Source organism: Fukomys damarensis, unplaced genomic scaffold, assembly GCF_012274545.1.
Source record: "Fukomys damarensis isolate Sample0158 unplaced genomic scaffold, DMR_v1.0_HiC HiC_scaffold_17, whole genome shotgun sequence".
Lineage (NCBI taxonomy): Eukaryota > Metazoa > Chordata > Mammalia > Rodentia > Bathyergidae > Fukomys > Fukomys damarensis.
This window is the reverse complement of record NW_022900929.1, coordinates 33047028-33067369: the sequence shown is the minus strand read 5'-3', so window position 1 is coordinate 33067369 and position 20342 is coordinate 33047028. Positions and strand designations below refer to the sequence as shown.

The 20342-nt window shown below is 42.3% G+C and overlaps 2 protein-coding genes across 7 annotated transcripts in view; one reads left to right on the top strand and one right to left on the bottom strand.

The window, feature by feature from the left end:
• Positions 1 to 7006, bottom strand: part of Zscan29 (zinc finger and SCAN domain containing 29) — a 13797-nt gene extending 6791 nt beyond the window's left edge. For 2 of the 6 annotated variants that reach the window (XM_010624828.2, XM_033764970.1), the window contains exons 1-4: positions 6597 to 7000; positions 5610 to 6051; positions 5080 to 5284; positions 2113 to 2811 (exon numbers count right to left, since the gene is read on the bottom strand). In XM_010624828.2, the coding sequence (XP_010623130.1) occupies positions 2113 to 2811; positions 5080 to 5284; positions 5610 to 5927 (1222 nt within the window). In that variant the 5' untranslated portion in view covers positions 5928 to 6051; positions 6597 to 7000. Of the gene's footprint in view, positions 1 to 2112; positions 2812 to 5079; positions 5285 to 5609; positions 6052 to 6596 lie in introns of all 6 variants that reach the window. The other 4 variants (XR_780391.2, XM_010624831.2, XM_033764968.1 and 1 more) reach the window with 4 other exon arrangements.
• A 147-nt stretch (positions 7007 to 7153) lies between these two features.
• The window catches only part of Tubgcp4 (tubulin gamma complex associated protein 4), a 46032-nt gene continuing 32843 nt past the window's right edge, over positions 7154 to 20342 (top strand). The window contains exons 1-8 of the mRNA XM_010624827.3: positions 7154 to 7360; positions 11700 to 11828; positions 13726 to 13848; positions 14232 to 14285; positions 15193 to 15249; positions 17051 to 17130; positions 17772 to 17973; positions 20040 to 20205. Of these exons, the coding sequence (XP_010623129.1) occupies positions 7283 to 7360; positions 11700 to 11828; positions 13726 to 13848; positions 14232 to 14285; positions 15193 to 15249; positions 17051 to 17130; positions 17772 to 17973; positions 20040 to 20205 (889 nt within the window). The 5' untranslated portion in view covers positions 7154 to 7282. The remainder of the gene's footprint in view (positions 7361 to 11699; positions 11829 to 13725; positions 13849 to 14231; positions 14286 to 15192; positions 15250 to 17050; positions 17131 to 17771; positions 17974 to 20039; positions 20206 to 20342) is intronic.

Here is a 20342-nt window from a genome sequence, read left to right as displayed (position 1 = left end):
AAAAAAAAAAAAAAAACTGAGCACCTACCTATAATAGCAGCACTCAGGAGACTAAGGCAGGAGAATCATGAACTCAAGGCCACATGGGCTACCCAGTGAATACAAGGCCATCCCAGCCTACTTGACAAGACCTTGTGACAAGCAAACAAACAAAAACAGGAAAAAAAAGCCAGATGTAGTGGCTCACACCTGTAATCCTACCTAACTCGGGACAAAAGGAGGAGGAGTTCAAGTTCAAGACCAGTGTGGGAACTTAGCAAGACCTTGTCTCAAAATAAAAAGGACTGAGGATATAGCTGTAGGAAAGAAGGGAAGATGGAAGGAAGGTTACTAAGTAGAACAGTGTGTGCTTGGCATGCTCAAGGTCTTGAGTTCAATTTCAACATCAAAAAGAAAAAAGATTGCCTAACCTCAGGCTCCTATCTATACAAACTCATTACAGAATATTTTGTTTCTCTCTATCCTTTCTTTATCCTTTGCAAGTTACACAGAGAATTTTATTTCTAAGTTCTATTTTGCTATTGAAGAAAAGCCTTTCCACCCAATCAATGAAACAATCGTGTATTACATATACTGAGTCAAGTGTATAAAATGCATTTCCCCATCCTTCTATTAGTCTTTATGCAATTCTGAATCTTACTAAAAAATCACCAGTAAGGAGAAGAAAACCCACAACTAATCGCTGTCAGCCACAGTGTATCATCCCTAACTTCTCTGATCACTGAATTCATTATGAATTCAGTTTATCACAGAATGACTTAAAACCCCAGGGTTTGAGCCTCTTTCAAAATAACACTGCTGCCAAATTCCTGTTATGGCCCTTCTTCATTTGCCATGATCTCAATTGAGTAGGCCAGCAATACCAAAGACTTGAAAGGTACAAAACAAGGGCTTGTAGTCATGCATGTCATCCATGAGGTGAAAGATTGACGGGAGCCCCAGTAAAGAAGGAAGTAAGAGCAAACTGTCTCCCGGCCTGGACACATGCTAGTGCTGGAGGGAAACGGTTCACACAGTCTTCCTCTTGAGAGCCAGTTGAATGTTACTGTCTTTCCATTATCCTGCACTCACTGAGTAAAGAATAGGAAAGCACTGGAAAACAGAAAAAGCAGTGGAAAAAATGAAAAGAACAAAAATAATAGCATTTAGAATATGAGCCACATGTATGATTTACCTATACTTATGTCAGCAATGAAAAGGGAAAAAGAAAAAAGACAACAAATTAGCATGTTTTTCTCAGCTTGCTATGATTTTATAATTGAGAAAAATATTTCAATAAAGAAATAGTATGAGCCGGGCAATGGTGGCACATGCCTGTAATCCCAGCACTCCGGAGGCTGAGGCAGGAGGATCACTGTGAGTTCTAGACCAGCCTGGGCTACATAGTGAGTTCCAGGTCAGTCTCAACTACATAGTGAGACCCTGTCTCAAAAAACACCCCCACCCCCCCAAAAAAAGAAATAGTATGATTCTTTTTAAAGACACTCTTTGAGATTTAGCTCAGTGGTGCTGGCACCTGCCTCACAAATGCAAGGTCCCAAGTGCAATCCCCAATACCAAAAAAAAGGGTAAGACACTTTTGAATTTTCTATATTTCTTTCAAATATCAGTCTATTCCTTGTATTATCTTACTGATTTTCCAGCAAAAGAGAATGACATACACATGGAATTAAAAAATACATTTCTCTCCTATTGACTGGCTAACCTGGCAAGTGATAGCCTCATGACTCCTCATCCAGTCTGATTGCTGTCTAATCCCAAAACCCCAAGAAGAAAAGCTTCTTACCCTTTTCCCTCCCCATCCCACTTCCCCTACACCGTTAGCCCTTTTCTTCCTATTTCACATTATTAATTATACAAATTGGATCTTACTTACACTTTTAGTGTTAGGGAAAGGAAATAAGGGAAAAGAAAAATATGAGAAAAGGAAAAAATGGAAACAAAGTCTTTGTAAGTAGGGGAGGGTAGAGGAAGTGAAGGGAGGGCAAGAGTATGGGCAAAAAATGAGATGTCATGTAAAGGTAAAAGATGCCAATGATGAATGTAATTGTCATGTAGACCTAAAACGTACCAATGAAATCAATGAAAAACAAAGAAAGAAAAGATTCTTACCACTTGGACTTCGGAACATGACAGGTGCAGCTGAGTTATCAGGGTCCTGGGAGGTGGCCTCCAGGTCCATTTCATCACTGTCAGACTCCTCAGCCAAAGCCTCTTCTGCTTCCTCCTCATGCTGCCAACCCGCTTGTTGGGGTTCTTCATGCCCAGCATCACTGCCCATCTGACCAGAGTGAGGGGCTGCCTCTTCCAGGCCATTACTGGGCAGGGCAATGACCTGAGCACTCATCAGAGCTTCCATCTCTTCAAAGAAGGGGCAGGTCTCAGGTGGATGGCCACTCTTGACTTTCCTGTAGCTCTTTTGAAGACCTTTAAACTTTGTCCGACACTGTTCCAGGGTCCGGAAGAAGCCATACTCCCGGAGCCTCTCAGCCACAGCCCCATATACTTGGCTGTTTCTATGACAGTTTCGGAGAGCCTCATAAAGTTCAGTCTGGCTAAGAATTGCAAGGAGAGTTCTGGTTTCTTCATAGCCCCAGTGTACACCAGCTACCTTCTCATCCTCAAAGCTCCAGGGATCTTGTTCCATCCAGTTTCTCCTCTCTCTCTTAGATGGCAACAGGTCAGCATGCACTCGTCTATCTCCTGTGTGGCTGCCTCTTGGGACTTCTTTCTCCTTGAAGCCCAGATCTGAAGTCCATGGCTTACCTTGCTCCAATGAGGAGATCACACCAGATTTAGGAAATGGAAATCCTGCTTGCAAGGAAGCAAACAAAGAGTATCATTGGTTTCACTAATCATATAAAACATCTCTAAATTCAGTCTTTCTGGTTTTTTTTTTTTTTTTTAACCTGGAATCGAACTTAGGACCTTGTGCTTACAAGGTAGGTGCTACTGAACTAAATCCCCAGCCCCAGTCCTGCTGTTTTTATCCAAGAAATTATACAGAAATTATCTAAGGTAATGTTTTCAGGAAGTTCAGTAGGTTGAAGAATGGGGAAAATACAGGAAACCTCAAAAGATGAAAAACATTTTATTTTCCAGAACAGGGCGACAAGAAAGGAAGAGATAATTCTATTTCAAGTTGCTCCCTCACCTTCAGACACTTGTCTGCAGGTCAACTGCTGGGAATAGTCACTTCCTATCTATTTTTCTTCACTTGGAATTAGAAAATAAAACTCAGTGACTTCAAGAGGGGAGAGGAAACTGTCTTCAACCCTTCTGTTTTCTTCACACTCAGTCACCAGATTCTAAAGATGTTTCTCTTGGTACATGCTTTCTCTATATTCCTACTGCCACCATTCAAGTCCAGACACCTGATGCTCTGGGATAACTGCAACAGCCACTGTCCTACTGAACTCCAAGCTCTTGCTTCCTCAGCTCACATGCTATCCTGCTGAACCTTAACATTAGTGCCTAGTGTGCACTATCCATTCCTGTTATGCTCTTTGCTCCAGAACACAATACACTTTTATTCATTACTCTTGTGTTTTTCCTTTAATCTTCTCCTCCTATTCAAACTAAATTCATCCTTCCAGAATTTGTCCTTGCCAGTACTAAGAGATCTTCCTTGCAACCCTCCCTCATCTCCACTCTGCCAAACCCCTGCAGTACTCATACAGTTGAACAAGTCATTGTTAATGATAGTTCAGTTCAGCATATATCTACAGATTGCTGATGTGTTCTCAATCACAGTCTAAGCTCTTTGAGGTTAGTACCTTTTCTTGCTGCAGAGTGTCGAGCACTCTGCAGGTTATGAGTTCACGCATGTGAGATTGAGAGATTAATTCTGCAAGTCCGTGTTCAATTAAGGAGTTTCATCTGGATGACTAAATAGAGGCCATTCTCAAACTAGTCAAGGAGGCTTTCACCTTGGATGATAGATCAGAACTCAAAACAACCTTAACAAGTTTTAAATGAAATGATCAAAGAAAAAAACATACAAAATGGAGTTTAACAGTATAAAGAAGAAAAGCAAGTTCAAAAAAATCAAGTACCAGAGTAAACAACTAGGTACAAAGACATTGGGGGAAAGCTGTAAAAGTTCTGAGAGTTACCAGGTGAACATAAATAACCACATAATCATAAATTGGGCTATATTAAAGATGCTGTAAAATGCTGAAGTAAAATTCTTACTGAGCCTCTACCAACAGACTCTCACTGGAATAATATGTATAATTTAGTTCCCCACAATTAATATATTTGAAAATCTTTTAAATTCCAAAGTTGAAAGTAACAAAAACTTATGTCTAAAGAATGGAGATTATGGAGGAAACTTTTTGTTTTTTGAGACAGGCTCTCTCTATGTAGTTCAGGCTGGCCTTGAGTAGCCCAGGCTGGCCTCAAACTCATCCTTCTGCCTCAGACTCCCTAATACTAGAATTACAGGTATGCACCACCACATGTGGCCCTAAGGGAAAATTTTAAAGAGAGAAATATAATTTGGAGCTAAAAGAAAGATGTGCCTTTGGTATAGAAAAGAATTTCTCTCTGTAAGGTAATGACCTATTATCATCATAAGAAGAAATAAAATAGTTCTAGGCTCTGATAAAAACTAGGGAGCCAAAGCCAGGCACATGCCTGTCATCCCAGCACCTAGGAGGATGAGGCAGAGGAGCACCTTGAGTTTGGGTTACATAGTGATTTCAATCAGTACATACCAAGATCCTGTCTCGGGCCGGGGATTTAGCTCAGTGGTTCCACCGCCTGCCTCACAAGCGCAAGGACCCTAGTTCGATCCCTGGTACCAAAAAACAACAATAACCAAAAAATGACCCTGTCTCAAACAAAACAAAACAAAACCTAGGGAACCATTCTCTAACACTTATCAAAAGAGGAAATATCAGAATACTTACTATATGGCTTTAGATGGCTAAAGTACAGGTCTTCAGAGGGTTCCCAACAACCACCACATATTCTACAATTTCCGCTTATCCCTGAAATCCCTTTCCAATTCACTATTTCCAACCCTGTTTCCCAACCTAGAATGGCATTCTCTCTTCCCATGAGTTTACTCCTCACCGCTCCTTTGAAAATGTCTGAGATTCTCCTTTGGATTCATCTGCTCCTGTAGTCCCAGATCTGGGCTGCTTGCCCTCTCTTTCTTGAGTCCATCGCTGGGCTGGGGTTCCACTAATTCCTGCTGAACATTTAATAACTCTCGTGATGATTTCAGGGGTGTCATCTTCTCCGGGCACACTTCCTGCCCCTGCACAGAGACTGTGAGCTAGAAACAACCCCATTTATTGTCACTGCAAGGTCATGAGGAACAATCCCTGAGATAATTTAATACCCCCAAAGAGATCAGAGCATGGCTAGAGTTTCAGGGGTGAGAAGGTTATAGCAAAGAAAGGTCTTATTCCTTGCTTATAGCAGCTGGAACTCCGAAGGAAAAAAAAACCAAAATAGTAGACACCTAACTTCAGGCTGAAAAACATCCTTTAAGTTCCCTGTTTCAGACCAGAAAAGTATCAGTAGATCAGAAGTACAAGGGAGACTTTATACCTTGCCCCTTCCTAGTTTCATACTTCTAAACTCCCCTCCCTTCTCACCGAACATCCAGGTCTTGCAGGCTTTCTCTCTAAATCTTCCACCAGAGTCACAGCCTCCTCTCCGCTTTCTGGACATTGATCCTGTACCCAATTCTGGATCTCCCCAGGTAAGATGGTCAGGAACTGCTCCAGCACCAACAATTCCACAATCTGCTCCTTGGTGCGCACTTCTGGCCTTAGCCATGCACAGCAAAGCTCCCAGAGTTGACTGAAAGCCTCCCGGGGCCCAGCCACCTCCTGGTAATGGAACATCCTGAAGCGCTGTCGGAAGACTTCAGAGTTGGTGCCATTCTCTCTCAGAGTGGGTTTGGCCATCATTCATTCACAGCAGAAAGCAGCTTTGCTCCACTTAAAGGCCTGGGTTCCAGGGCTGACACCTATCTTTCCATGTCCTTGGAGAATCAAGTGCAGATGAAGCTCTCTCTGCAAAGGGAGTTGCTTCCTAGGGTAGAGAGAGAAGGCACCATCAATATATTTGTATGTCAAGTCTTGCCGGAGCTGCCCTGACCCCCGACACGCTCCAAGGGCTACCTGATGTAGCACTATCTTCAAGGCGAGTCAACAATGAGCAAGAAGGACCTTTCAAAATCTCTATTTCTGGGCCACACCCAAGGAAGCCCTAAGAAGCTGCAGGAAGACAAAGTACTGTCTGCTCTTATCCCACCCTCCCCAAATCTGAGCACATTGCTCCCCGGATCAGGGTTGCACAGTGAGTTGGAGCCATGCGGGACACCAGGAGCTCAGAGGATCCTAAGGCGCCACGGTCCGGCTGGATGCCCGGGATACGCGGCAGAAGCCCCCGCCCCATCTCCCTTGGCCCTCTCCGCCCGCCCCGCCCCTCAGGCTCCGAACTATAGATTCCCGCCCCGCACGAATTCTAGGGTTGAACTCCAGGTGTGTTTTCCCCTCTCAGCAGGAGTGAGCGCTCAGCTAGGGTGTGGTACTAATGACAAGCAGCGTCGCGCATCGGGAGAAGCTGGCCAGCACCTGGAGCGAGACCTGGTACCGAGCTTGTGAAAGTCACACTGAGCCGTGAGGGACGGGCCCGAGGGGCAGTCAGAACGGGTCTCGCGCGTGGCAAGCGCGGCCGTGGCGGGGCCTTCAGGGATGCAGGCTCGGGAGCGGTGGCCGAGGCGTTCTGGCCTCTTTGTCTTGGCGCCCTCTGGCCGGGTCACTCAGATTCGCAGGACAGCAGCAGTCCCTCCAGAGGCCTCGGACCTGGCTGAAGCGCCGTGAAGGTACTTCGGCCCATACCTGGGCGTGCGTCCCTCTCGAGCTTCCCCTCAGCCAACTCGCATTCCCCCTGACCAGCCTCACCCACTCGGGGTCCGGCCCAGCCCAGTACTCCAGGTGCCCAGTCCGGTTCCTAAACCGGAAGTGCAAGCGGACGCCATGGGACCCCGAAGGCGCATGCGCGACGGCAACGCTCGCGCCTCCCTCTCTGAGCTCCTAGACGCTAGAGGGCGCGTGGGCCCCCGAAGCCACACATTTCCGGGACGCGTGCCGGCCCCGCCCCTGCCGCGCGTGCGCTCCTCTTGCCCTGGGGGTCCTGCGAACTGCAGCGGAGCTTTCAGTCTCTTGGACTCGGAGAAAGAAGGGCGCTCCCCGGCGGCCGGCTGGAGGGGTGCGGGAGGGTGAGCGACGTAGCTAGGGACTCCGAGTCCGCCGAGGGGATGATCCACGAACTGCTCCTGGCTCTGAGCGGCTACCCGGGGTCCATTTTCACCTGGAACAAGCGCAGTGGCCTGCAGGTACTGCTCGGCGTGGAGCGAGGAAACCCTGAGCGAGCCCCGGGGTGGGGTCCGGTGACCATAGGGCACTGCGAGGGGCCAAAGGGGACCGTGGACACCCGAGCGGGCCGGGACGAGATGAGAAACGGTGGCAGACCCCGGAAGATCCTCCTGTGAGCTAGCTGCTTTAGCAGAAGTCGCTGGGTGTAAAACCGAGGGAGAAAGCCTGGCGTAGTGGCACATGCCTGGAATCCCAGCATCCTAGGAGGCTGAGGCCAGAGGGCCGCAGATTCAAGCCCAGCCCGGGGAATTTAGCGATTTAATGAGATCCTGTCTCAAAGTAAAAAGCGTTGGAGATGTAGCTTAGCTTAGTGTAAAAGTCCTGGGTTCAGTTTCGAGGGTGGGGAGTAAGGGAGACACTTTCTCCGGTGTTTTCACTTGTGTTCTGCTTCAGTTTTCAAAGCTTGTCCAAATACACAGCGCTGAACACACCATAAGCCCTCATCGGTTTCTGTTGAGTGAGTTCAAGAGCATGTAATGTTTTCCCCAATGCTCCTTTCCCCTAAAGTTTTTGCACTGGGTGTAGAATTTCTCAGGCCTGCGTGTAAATGAAAATGTGAATGTCAATATATATGTGATAAGTATTGCACGTGTGAAATATCATTCAATCCTCACAACCACCTCTATCCATTTTACAAATTAATCTTGGCGCAGAATGTTAACACCTGAGGCAGAGTTAGTTTTTGAATCCAGTTCTTTCTGGCCGTAGTATTTGAGTTATTCTTGTCTAATTCTGCTTTTCAGTGATGTCGTCTAGTGCAGCACATACACTAAAAAAGCAATGTCATTTAATGTTCTCTGTAACCTAGTAACTTGGGTATTGTTAGCGCTGGTTTTCAAATGAGCAAATCTGAAGCCCAGATCATTTTATGTCAGCTAAGCCTTGCAGCAGCAAGATTAGAAATCTAAAGCTGGGCCCAGTGGCACTCTCCTGTAATCCCAGTACTTGGGGAGGCTGAGGCAGGAGGATTGTCACAAGGTCAAGGCCAGCCTGGGCTACAAAACGAAAACCTGTCTCATTAAAAAAAAAGAAAGAAAGAAAGGAATCTAGGCCTGTCTGATCACAACTAACTGGCAGTATGCGACTCTAGGGTTTGAGAACTTGGTTGAGTTTTTTGAATTGTTGCTTTTGGTATGTAGATTTTGAAGACTAAATCAGCATATTGCTTTGCCCTCTAAAATTTAACACAATGCTATTTACATAGGAAATGTTCAGGAAATATTTTTGGGTGCCTGACTGTCTCAAGTTAAAAGAGATAACAGACTATAATAAAGATAGTTGGGGCGGCTGAAGAGAGAGCCACAGGTAAATCATCTTCCCTCTTCCCTTCCTTTCTCACAAAAGAAGCCTCAAGCAGATATTTTCTTCCTTTTCATTCCTAAGTTCTCAGCTTTAAAGTTACTTCCTCAGAAAGTTTCCTGACCACATCTTTAAGTATCTCTCTCTTTTGCCATTACTCTCTATCACAGCAACTTCTTTCCTTCCTAGTACTAATACAGTTAGTAATTGTTTATTGTGGTCACCTATTTATGGTCTTTTTCTTACATAGATTGCCCAAGGTGGCAAAGATCACAGCATGGTCTTCACACCACCATAGTAGGTGTTCAGGTATTTGTGGAAGAAAAGACAGAAACAGCCAATATTGCATACTTTCCACAGAGCAGTTTTTTTCACATTTGATTAAAGAGAAAAATTGTCATGAATTCCCAATGTTCACAAAATGTAATACTGAATATACTGTATGTCCACATGAAGCTATGTATAAACTCAAGCATATTGCTCTTAACTATAAAAGCAACTTATTTTACAAATTAAATGTGAACACAACTACTAAATTAATAAATTTGAATTAATACTACAGCATAACGCAAAATTTCTCAACTTTGGCACTGTTGGCACTTTGGTCCGTGTCAGTCTTCATGAGGCTGTCCCGTGCGCAGCAGGATGTTAGGTGGCATCTGTGGCTCTGCCCACTATATGCCAGTAGTGCCAACCCATTATGACAACCAACAAGAAGCAAAATTGATTGAGAAACACAGATCCAGTGTTTTGCTGAAACAAAATTGGGCAATTGAGTTTATCTGCTTTTGTTAATTATTTTATGTCTGAATGCTAGCATACTGTCTGGGATATAGTTGGTATTAAAAGATGATTGAGTCTCCAAAAACAGGTATTTTAATGCCCAATAAACATGAAAAGATGATGACTAGCATTAGAGAAATCCAAATTAAAACCACTGAAATGCAACTTCATATCCATTTAAGATGGCTACTATATTTAAAAAGTATCAAGCGTCCCTGTGGTTGCAGAGAAATGAATGCACTTCTGCATTGCTGATGGAAAAACAAAATGGTACCACCACTGTGAAAAATTGTATAGCAGTTTCTTAAAAAATTAAACAGAATTGCCATTATGATCCAGCAATTCCACTTCTGGGAATGTACCCAGAAGAACTAAAATTAAGGATTTAACAGACATTTGAATACCCATGTTCATAAGTGTCTATTCACAACAGTCAGAAGCTAGAAGCAATTGAAGCATTCATTAAGGAATAAGTGAATAAATAAAGTGTAGTATATACACAGAGTGTGAAGAAAGGAAATGCTTACATATATTGCAATATAGATGAACCTTCAGGATGTTATGCCAAGTAAAATAAACCAGTCAGAAAAGGACAAAATTGTATGATTCAGCTTCCATGAGGTAACCAATGTAGGCAAGTTTGTAGTAACAGAAGTAGCATGGTATTGCCAGGGCTAGGAGAGAGGAGAATAAGGAGTTAATGTTTAATGGGTACAGTGTTTCAATTGGGGTATGTGAGAAAGTTCTAGAGATGGATGTTGGTGATAGTTGCACAACAGTGTGACTGTGCCACTGAACTTTAGGTTTAAAAATGGCTAAAATGATAGATATTATGTCATGTGTACTTTACCACATGTTTAAGAAGTCAGTTAAAAATACATTTTTCCAGCACTTTTTTCAACTTTACTATGAATTTTTTTTATAGCATATTAAGCTATCTTTTGACCTTCATTTAAATTAAAAATATAAATGTGTGTTACCTTTTCATCACTGACAAATACCTGACAGAGACAGCCGAAAGGAGGTAAGGTATATTTTGGCTTACAGTTTCAGAGTGTTCGGTCCTCAGTCAGCTGGGTCTCTGGCTTTAGGCCTGTTGTGAGGCAGAACCATTATAATAGAAGGGTTTCGCAGAGGAAAGCTGTTCATCTTATGGCAGCCAGGGAGCAGAGGCCAGGAAAGAGGCTGGGTGCCAGATACAGCCCCCAGGGTTATGCCTCCATGATCCACTCCTTCAGCGAGCCCCCACCTCCTTTTTCTATCATTTTCCAATAATGCCATCAGACTATGAACTCATAATTCTGTATTTTGATGACTGTGTGATTTTATCTTATGTGATATGTGAATTCCTACCTTCCCAAATTCTAGATTAACCGACTGATCAAGTTAGAGTCCTCAAGATTCAGTCACCTTCCTAAAGCCAATTCTCTGAGCACATGAGCATTTTACAGGACATTGTAGATCTAAACCTCAACAAAATGTAAATATAAATTATATGGCCAGTTATAAGGTTTTTTATGTATTTAATTATGTTTCTATCAATCTTAGATTTTTATTAGCATGAAAACAAAATTTTAAATCTCATAGAGGATTTATAAATCCTGACAGTATGTCTGAAAAACCCTTGGGTTGAATGCAAGGTCCCCAGTTCAATCCCTGGTACCAAAAAAACAAAAAAACCTTGGGGTCTGCATACCCCACTTTGAGCAGTATTGCTGATGAGACTTTACTGTAGCTAAGTGGAAACCCACATCTCTAGGTTGTCCCCAGAAGACTTAGAGGATGACAGATAACTTTGGCTGCCGCCGGGGAGACTGACTCATTGTTAGTGCACACCATTTTGTATTGTTTGAATTCTTTACCATATGGTGCCTATTTGTAAAATTTATTTATTTATTTATTTATTTATTTATTTATTTATTTATTTATTTATTTATTTATTTTGGTGCCAGGATCAAACTCAGGACCTTGCGTTTACAAGGCAGGCACAGTGCCACTGAGGTGCATCCCCAGCCCCCAGGTACCTATTTTAAAAAGCACGCAGTTAGATTGAGATGTTTAGAAATACTTTTGCTACCAGAATTCACCAACCTTAAGTGGGTATCTTAAGGAAAGAAAAATAGGAAAAGGTAGATAGTGTGAAGCATTTGCAGTATCCTGAGAATGTAGAGCAGTAACTAGTAGTCCATGTTCCTGTCATTGTCCCTTTTCTTACAGGTGTCCCAGGATTTCCCATTTCTCCACCCCAGTGAGACCAGCGTCCTGAATCGACTCTGCCGGCTTGGCACAGACTATACCCGCTTCACTGAGTTCATTGAACAGTACACAGGCCATGTGCAGCAACAGGTGGGACCCTGTTCTGGGATGTGTTTCCTTAGAACGCAGGAACTTCTGTCACACTTTAAGTGAGCTTGCTGGGAGCCATATGAAATAAATTGTGAATTTCTTATCACTGGAAATACTGCAGTGAAAGCAAGGTCTCTAATAGTTTTTTGTATGTAAAAGAGGGGGGAAAAAGCCTGTCCTGTATTTTGATGACTTTTGATAAAACTTATGTGATATGTGCATTCCTGCCTTTCCAAATTCTAGATACCTGTAGTACCTCGTTTTTGTTTTTGTTTTTTCTTTTTTTTTTTGGTACCAGGAATCAAACTTAGGGCCTTGCACTTGCCAGACAGCTACTAGTACCTCTTTATTTTGGAAAAGTAAAAAACTTACTTCTTTCCTCTTTAATTTTGTAATAAATGAAATTGTTCAGTTTTCTGAAATGACATGAAACCAGGACAAAATTGGCTGGTTGTAAGCAGTCTGGTCTCTATTTCACCTGTGTCCATGCTGCTCTTAGTGTATCTGTAAGTGTTTACCTTCCAGAACCACCAGTATCCTTTTTCAGTGTCCTGTAACTGTACCCTGCTTTCTAACCCCTGAGCCCAAGCCTCCTACCACATTTGTGGCTGAATTCTCCTGTCCAACCAACTACTCCCAGGGCTTAATCACACAAGCCCAATCATAGCCAGAAAAACTTTTCATCCATTGTAGCCTTTAGTCAGCTGTTACCCACACGTCTCCCTATAAGCTTTCATAAGATCCTACAAACACAAAAAACACTTACTGCTTTCCTAAAAGATAACCTAAAGATAACCTAATTTGGATATAACCCATGATGTGAGTCTCTCAGCCCCCCAAACATTGACCACCAAATTTGTATTCTTGGTGAACTGTTAAGTCCGGCAGGAGATAGGAGGTTAGGAAGACTTGAGTTCATCTTTTATTCAATGAAATAGTTTCCTGGTTCAAAGGATTGTGCTAAGAGCTGAGATGTAAAGATGAGGCAAGTATGGTCCATACTTTATGAAGCTTGTGCTCTCGTGAGGGTAACATCTAAACAAAAGTATAATTTGAGCACTATGTTATTAAAGCAGCAAGGTAAAGTAGTTAATCCACTAGACTTTGTGGAGAAATGCTTTTGTGGGCCCTGCAGGAATAGTCAGAGGAACACAAGATAGAAGCAAGGCACAGCTGGTGAACTTTGGGGAGCCTGAAGATGAGGTGCAGCTGGAAACTGAAAGATAACTTTGGAGAAATGGAGATAGGCCACAGAATGTGCGTGTTACTTTGGCAGTGGAAAGCCACTGAAGGGTTTTAAGTTGGAAACAATAAGGTCCAAATTAAGTTATAGAAAAATCTTCACTGGCATAAAGTACTGTCTATAACATCAGGAACTGCTTGGAAAACTGAAATATCACATTTTAAAAGGTTAACGGAGCTGGGCATTGTGGCACATGCCTGTAACCCCCAACAGCCTGGGAATCTGAGACAAGAGGATCGCAAGTTTAAGCACAACCTGAGCAATTTAGTGACAATACCCTATCTCAAAAAATAAAGAAGGCTTAGAGATGTAGCTAGGTGTGAAGATCCTAAATTCAGTACCCAGTAACATAAAGTAAAATTAAAGATCAGAGGAAAAGCTTTATCTTAACATTTGAGTTTTCTTCTCACTGAAGCACTGCTTTGATATGGAATTATTGTTGTTGTTGGTACCAGGGCTGGAACTGGGGACCTTGTGCTTGTGAGGCAGGTGTGGTGCCACTGAGCTAAATCCCCAGCTCCTGATATGGAATTATTTAAGCTAAAACATACTACTAATAACAGATAATGTCTTCCTCCTTATCCTTCCAGGGGTAATGTCAGCTCAGGTTTAGGACCTCAGCTAAGAAGTTGATTTCTGTTTGTTTGATTTCAGGATCACCATCCATCACAGCAGGGCCAAGGCGGGTTACATGGAATCTACCTAAGGGCCTTCTGCACAGGACTGGATTCAGTTTTGCAGCCTTATCGCCAGGCACTGCTTGATTTGGAACAAGAGGTAAGAAAGAAAAGACGTGAGAAGCAGTACCTCTGGCACAGCAGATTAGAGTCTGCTCTTGAATTTGAAATGTTCTTTGCTAAGGTCAAGTAGGTAAGACTTTGCTATTTCCAGTGTGACTAGAGCAGGTACAGTGTTCCATCTGTGATTGCCCAAGTAAAAATCAAAATTTCTTTTAGATCATGGAAGAGTTTCATGAGTTTAGAAGAGCACTGGCTTGGGCTTTTTAATCACCTAAAATATAATAACATACAAATTAGCAGTCTTCTATAGCCTACAACTAATACCAAGCCCATTCTTAGGTTCTCTTTTAGTTTTCATAGATCAAATTGGTTCAAAGTATTTTGTGTGAATTCCTAATCAGATTTTGTTTTTAATTGCAGTTCTTGGCAGACCCCCATCTCTCCATATCACACGTCAATTACTCCTTAGATCAGGTATGCTGCCAAATAACAAAATGCCTTAGAATCCATTGATATTGTCAGAATAAGTCTCGGGGGCTGATCAGACCCTCAGCTACCTGTAGAGAGGACAACAGGGAATAAAAAAAGGAGACAGACAATATTTAAGGTATAAGGGAAACCAAGATAAATCTGCCTCTAGTGAACAGGCTCGACAAACTCCAAGGTGGGCCCACTTTTATTGGCCAGCATGAATCACAGAGGAGGGGGTAGTATACTTTTCCAGGAACAGTGACTGCATTAAGATTAGGGTAGCAAAATGGGGAACAAGTTCAGCATCTCATAGGGAACAAATCCAGGTCCTTCCCCATAACGAGAAGCTTGCATTTTGTGTTGTCCTTAGCAGATGCCATCTTGCCTCAGGAGTGCTTGTGCTTACAGCTTTCCCACACAGCCAGGAAGTCTGCAGCTTTTGTGTACTTCTCTGTTTCTGAAGCGAGTCAACACTGGCTTAGGAGTGTGGGCCTGTGGCCTGGCCCCCGCTGATCTATACATAGCATGATTGGTCCTCAACAAATAAGTTATGGCACTGTTTTGAGAAGTTATAATGTCAGAGCCCAGTGTTTTACACTGTGTGCCTTTTGTGACATCAGAACTACTTAGAGTTCCAAATTAAGTTAATAACTTATGTCTCATACGAAAGCTCTTTTAGTGGCATCAGTACTGACAATTATGCCAGCCTCAGAAATAGAAACAGCTTCTGTCTGCCACCTCTAGTTTGTAGCTAACGCCCTCATCAGATTACCTTAGGATAATAGATCTTAACTGTTCAAAGTATTGCCATTTATCTTAAACTGGGCTATATAGAAACAAAATCATTTCCTGAGTTTATTTTTTTAGACTTCATTTAATTGCATACTCTTGATTATTATTTACTTTGCAGTTCCAGCTCCTTTTTCCCTCTGTGATGGTTGTAGTAGAGCAAATTAAAACTCAAAAGGTAAGAACTTTCCTTTTTTTTCCTTCTATTCCAGTAGGAAAAAGAAATATGCACACACACACTTGTGTATGTATATATATATAATATATATATTTGTTTTTCGTACAGCAGATTGAACTGGGATCCTTGTACTTGCAAGGCAGGCGACAGAACTACTCAGCTAAATTCCCAACCCAGAAAAAGAAATATTGATCATTAATGTTGCCCTACATTCCTTTTGGAAAACCCTAATTTTTAGATTTTAGTGTTAATTGTTTTATTCAAAAATAACTGCCTATATATCATGTTAAGTGCCAAGAATGCAAAAATGAGATATTGTTCTGTCTATGAGCACATCCTTGTTCAGAAGCCAGAGGAAAGGTTACTGGGATTTAAAGAAAAAATTCTATGGAAGTGTAGAGGTAATTTACAGTAAGTGTCTAGAACTGTAAGGTCTTGAGGAAAAGCAGAAAGATAATCTTTAGAAAGAAAGAAGTGGTAGGTTTATGGTTAAGGTGCTATTTCCTGAGAATTATGAAATCAGTAGGTAAAACCCACATACTTTATTCTCGCCATAAGCTTTCATAATATGTATTGAAAATTTAGAGTTCCCAATATTAGAGAGAATGTCTTTTCTGGACATAGTTAATAACTGTGAAGCATAAATGCTTCGAGATTTTATTTTAAAAGAATCTGCCTCCTGAATCAGTCCATAATTGGACCAAATAGGTAATTAGGTTAAACATGTTTGACTCTAGTCACCATGTTTTTAAACTCGTATATCTGTACCTTAGCTTGTTGAGAATGTTCACCCTAATGAATATAACTAGTTAACCAGTTAATTTGTGACACTGCTAAACTAGTGTGCTGAGGCTCTACAGGGCTGAAATATGAGCTGGTCAAGAGCACAGGCTGAGTGTGAGAATGAGTTTGATTGAAATGGGCACAGGATTCTGTTAAGAGTGATGGAATGTTGCGAAACTGGATTATGGTGATGGCTACACAGTGCTGCAGATTAAAAACTTAATTACTTAAAATAGATGGGCTTTGGGCTAGAGATTTAGCTCAGTGGTTCTGCCCCCTGCCTCTCAAGCACAAGGTCCTGAGTTCGATCCCTGTTACAAAAAAAAAAAAAAAAAAAAAAAAAAAAAAAGCATGAAGGACATAGAGGCAGTGGATATGGGAGGAAAGTATGTGCTTTCAGTGGTCTGAATTGGGCCTTAATCAGAAAAAGCAAGCTCTCCTTGGCTTTGAGTCCTGATTGTAGATGCTTCTGGTTCCCTTTATGCACCGGTTCCCATGCACTTTGTTGTGTGTTACTCCCTAGAGGATTGATTAGCTTTCTGAGCCCTGCCCACTTTTGCACCCTCCTGAGTCCAGAGGTGATTCTGATGGTGCTGGTGGGAGGGGTCTGCCTATGAGAACCACAATGTGGAAATCTTTTTTTTTTTCCACATTGAGTTTATTGGTACATTTTAGGTATACAGTACAGTTACATTCATTATTGGGATCTTGTACCTTTACATGATAAGTCTTGGTTCTCATTTTTTCCCCTTGTCCCTACCCTCCCTTCACCCCTCCTCCCCTCCCCCTTTACAAACACTTCATTTCCATTTTTTCATTTTCTCATATATTTTCCCCTTATTAGCTTTTCCCTACCCTTCCCACTTTCCCTACAATTTTCACAATGTGGAAATCTTATCAGACAGTTTATCTCCATTCTCTGCTGGATCATCCCCTCTTGGAATACAGAATAATATGAGTTTATATTCACTGAACTGTTAAAAAAGAATCCAATTTGACAAGGTTGTTTTTTCCACAGATTCATGGCTGTCAGATCCTGGAGACAGTCTACAAACACAGCTGTGGGGGTCTGCCTCCTGTTCGAAGTGCACTGGAAAAGTATGCCATGGCTTAATTCAAGATTAGGGTGGGGGTAGTTCAAGTGACTTCACTTCTCACATGTCATATTTTCAGGTCACCTCCAGTTTCCTTTTGGTGGAGAGTTATGACTAGGTTAAAGAAGCCCTGTGGGCAGAGTAGCCCATGTAATCCTCACAGTGGCTCATGCATTGCAGAGAGGGTTATAAGTAAAGAAGCAAAGTCAGAATTAGCTGCCAGGTCCCTGCAAGGACATCCTTTTTAACTTCTAGGGCTCATTATCCTTGCAGGATTCGCATTACATATACCAAATCCTGCTTATTGTGTTCATATGTGTGTATTGGAATAGTCAGTGTTTTCGCATCATAGTCCTTAAAAGTATTTATATTTTATAATCCCATAATGTCACTCAGGAATTTTTTCCTAACAAAATTATTTAAAAGAAGAAAATAACTATGTACAAACGTGTTCACTGCAATGTTGTTTGCTATATCAGGAAAATAGAAAATTAGCAGCAGTAACAGAAAAGCTAAATAAAGATCTATTCACTAGATAACATATAAACCCACTAAAAGGCAAATGCCATAATAAATGTGCAGCATCGGTGGGGTTCAGTATGCTCTAAGTGGACTTCTAAAGTTCTTGCTTCTCCATCTTCTCAGAGTCCTGGCTGTGTGTCATGGGGTCATGTATAAGCAGCTCTCAGCCTGGATGCTGCATGGACTTCTCTTGGACCAGTATGAAGAGTTCTTTATTAAACAGGGTCCATCTACTGGCAGTATCAGTGCTCAGCCAGAAGAGGATGAGGAGGACCTGGGCATTGGGGGACTGACAGGAAAGCAATTGAGAGAGCTCCAAGACTTGGTGAGAGCACAGCAAGCAGCCCAGCATTCTCCATAGGAGTCAGCAGTGTCTACAGTTAAATCATCTTCTGCTGATTCCTCCTGTTCATCACAACCTGGCACCTTCTATAGACTTTATGTGTGAACACTGAGCTTTGTTTTAACGAGTGTGAGACTCTGAGTGAGAAAATATAATCGTTAGGAGCTGGGAGCGTAGCTCAATAGTAGAATACTTGCGGTTGCCCAGCACACAGAAGGTTCCATCCCCAGCATTGGGGGAAAAATATAATATAAATAATTTTATTTATTTATTGTGAGATTCCTCTTGGAATATTTTGTTTCCATTATATGCATTTAAGGGGTAAATAAGAATCTCATCTCTACAAACTATAACTACCCTGTAGTTTTGTTTTGTTTTGTTTTTTGGCATGGGGATTGAACTCGGGACCTTGTGCTTGCAAGGCAGGCATGGTGCCACTGAGCTAAATCCCCAGTCCTATAGTTTTTTAAATGAGTTTGTAGTTTTGATTGGACTCCTCAAAGCCCTGAATTGTCCATATTCTTCCATCTATCCATCTGTCCATTCTCTTCTTACATTTCATTTGAATGCCTAGTATGTGCTAGGCATGGTTTTAAGTATCACAAACTACATAGACATAGAAAAATGTTCTTGTCAGGGCTGGGAATGTAGCTCATTGGTACAGCACCTACCTGGCAAGCATGAAGCCCTGAGTTTGATTCCAAGTACCAAAAAACAAAGTTCTGTCCTTAAGGATCTTATAGTTTTGTTTACAATAAAGTAAACACTTGTATTATAGTGTAGTACATGTTCTGAAAAACAGTAAGCATGAGTGTTCCTGGAGAAGAGTATCCAGACAAGGCTCCTCAGTGGAATGTGTGTCTAGGTTGCAGAGAGTTTAGGAGACCAGGTCAAGACATGTCTAGGCAGAAGGAATAATATGTGTAAAGTTACAGAGGCTGAGAAGATGTGGCTCCTTTGGGGAACCACTAGTAATTCACTGAAGTGGCCAGGTAATATGTGAGAAATGGGAGAGGGGAGGGAACAGATGGCAGTTGATGAGGCTGTTGAGTCGAGCAGGAATCCCTTTATAAACAGCAGGAAGAAATGTGGACTTGAATGTAAAAGAACTGGGAGTCATTGAAGACTTTTAGGCGAAAGAGTAAAACAGACTTTATGGTTGCTCTGGATGCTGTGTAAGGAATCATACTTTTTAAGCCCAAGATTAGATACAGGTAGGCCACTTCAGAGAGTGGTGGAGATACTTAGGTGGAAAATAATAGTGCCTTCAAGTAAAGGTGGTGAGTGAATATCAAGAAGTTTAGGAAGCCGAATCAACAGGCCTTAGTGACTGGTTGGCTATGGGTAAAGGGGGAAGAATCAAGGATAACGCCCAAGTTTCTGTCTTCAGCAGTTATGTAGTATTGGTAGGGAATGTGCACTAGTGTAAGGGGGAAAGATAGATCGAATTTTGAGCATTGTGAATGTAAGAAAATGCTAGTTGTGGTAGTATATGCCTATAATCCCAGCACTTGGGAGGCTGAAGCAGGAGGATTGCAGTGAGTTCAAGGCCAGCCTGAATTATATGAGACTTTGTCTCAAAAAAAAAAAAAGTAGGGCTGGGGATTTAGCTCAGTATACTGCAACTGCCTCACAGTGCAAGGTCCTAAGTTCAATCCCTGGTACCAAAAAAATAAATAAGGAATTTGAGGAAATGTCCAGTGAGCTCTGCCTGGGGCTCATGAGAACAGTGTAGCTTTATGTATATCTAAACAGAACTGAGTGTGGTGGCACATGCCTATGATTCCAGTGCTTGGAAGGCTGAGGCAGGAGGATCTCGGAGTGCCAGGCCAGCCTGGGCTACATAGTGAGTTCCAGGTCAGTCTCAACTACACAGTGAGACCCTGTCTCAAAAAACAAACAAACAAAAAAGAATTGTGCCTGTTCAGATTTACAGTCCCTGTTTCTGAAAAATAGAAATCATGGGTTGGGGGTATAATCAGGTACTTCCCCATTTTCCTTTCCTTAACTTCATGCTTAATCTCTGAAGAGAGTCATTTCCTTCCTAGCGCCTGATTGAGGAAGAGAACATGCTGGCACCATCTCTAAAGCAGTTTTCCCTACGGGTAGAGATTTTACCATCATACATTCCAGTGAGGGTTGCTGAAAAAATCCTCTTCGTTGGAGAGTCCGTGCAAATGTTTGAGAACCAAAATGTGACCCTGACCAGAAAAGGTAGGGTTGTCCTTCGCCGTGAGCTGGGCTCTTCTCATCCCTCATGGTCCAGAGCAAGTGGAAGCTTCTGTCCTTTCCGGGTGCCTTGCCTGCCCTGGCTCTCTTGTCTTCTTGTGACAGTGCCTTTCTCTGCTGCA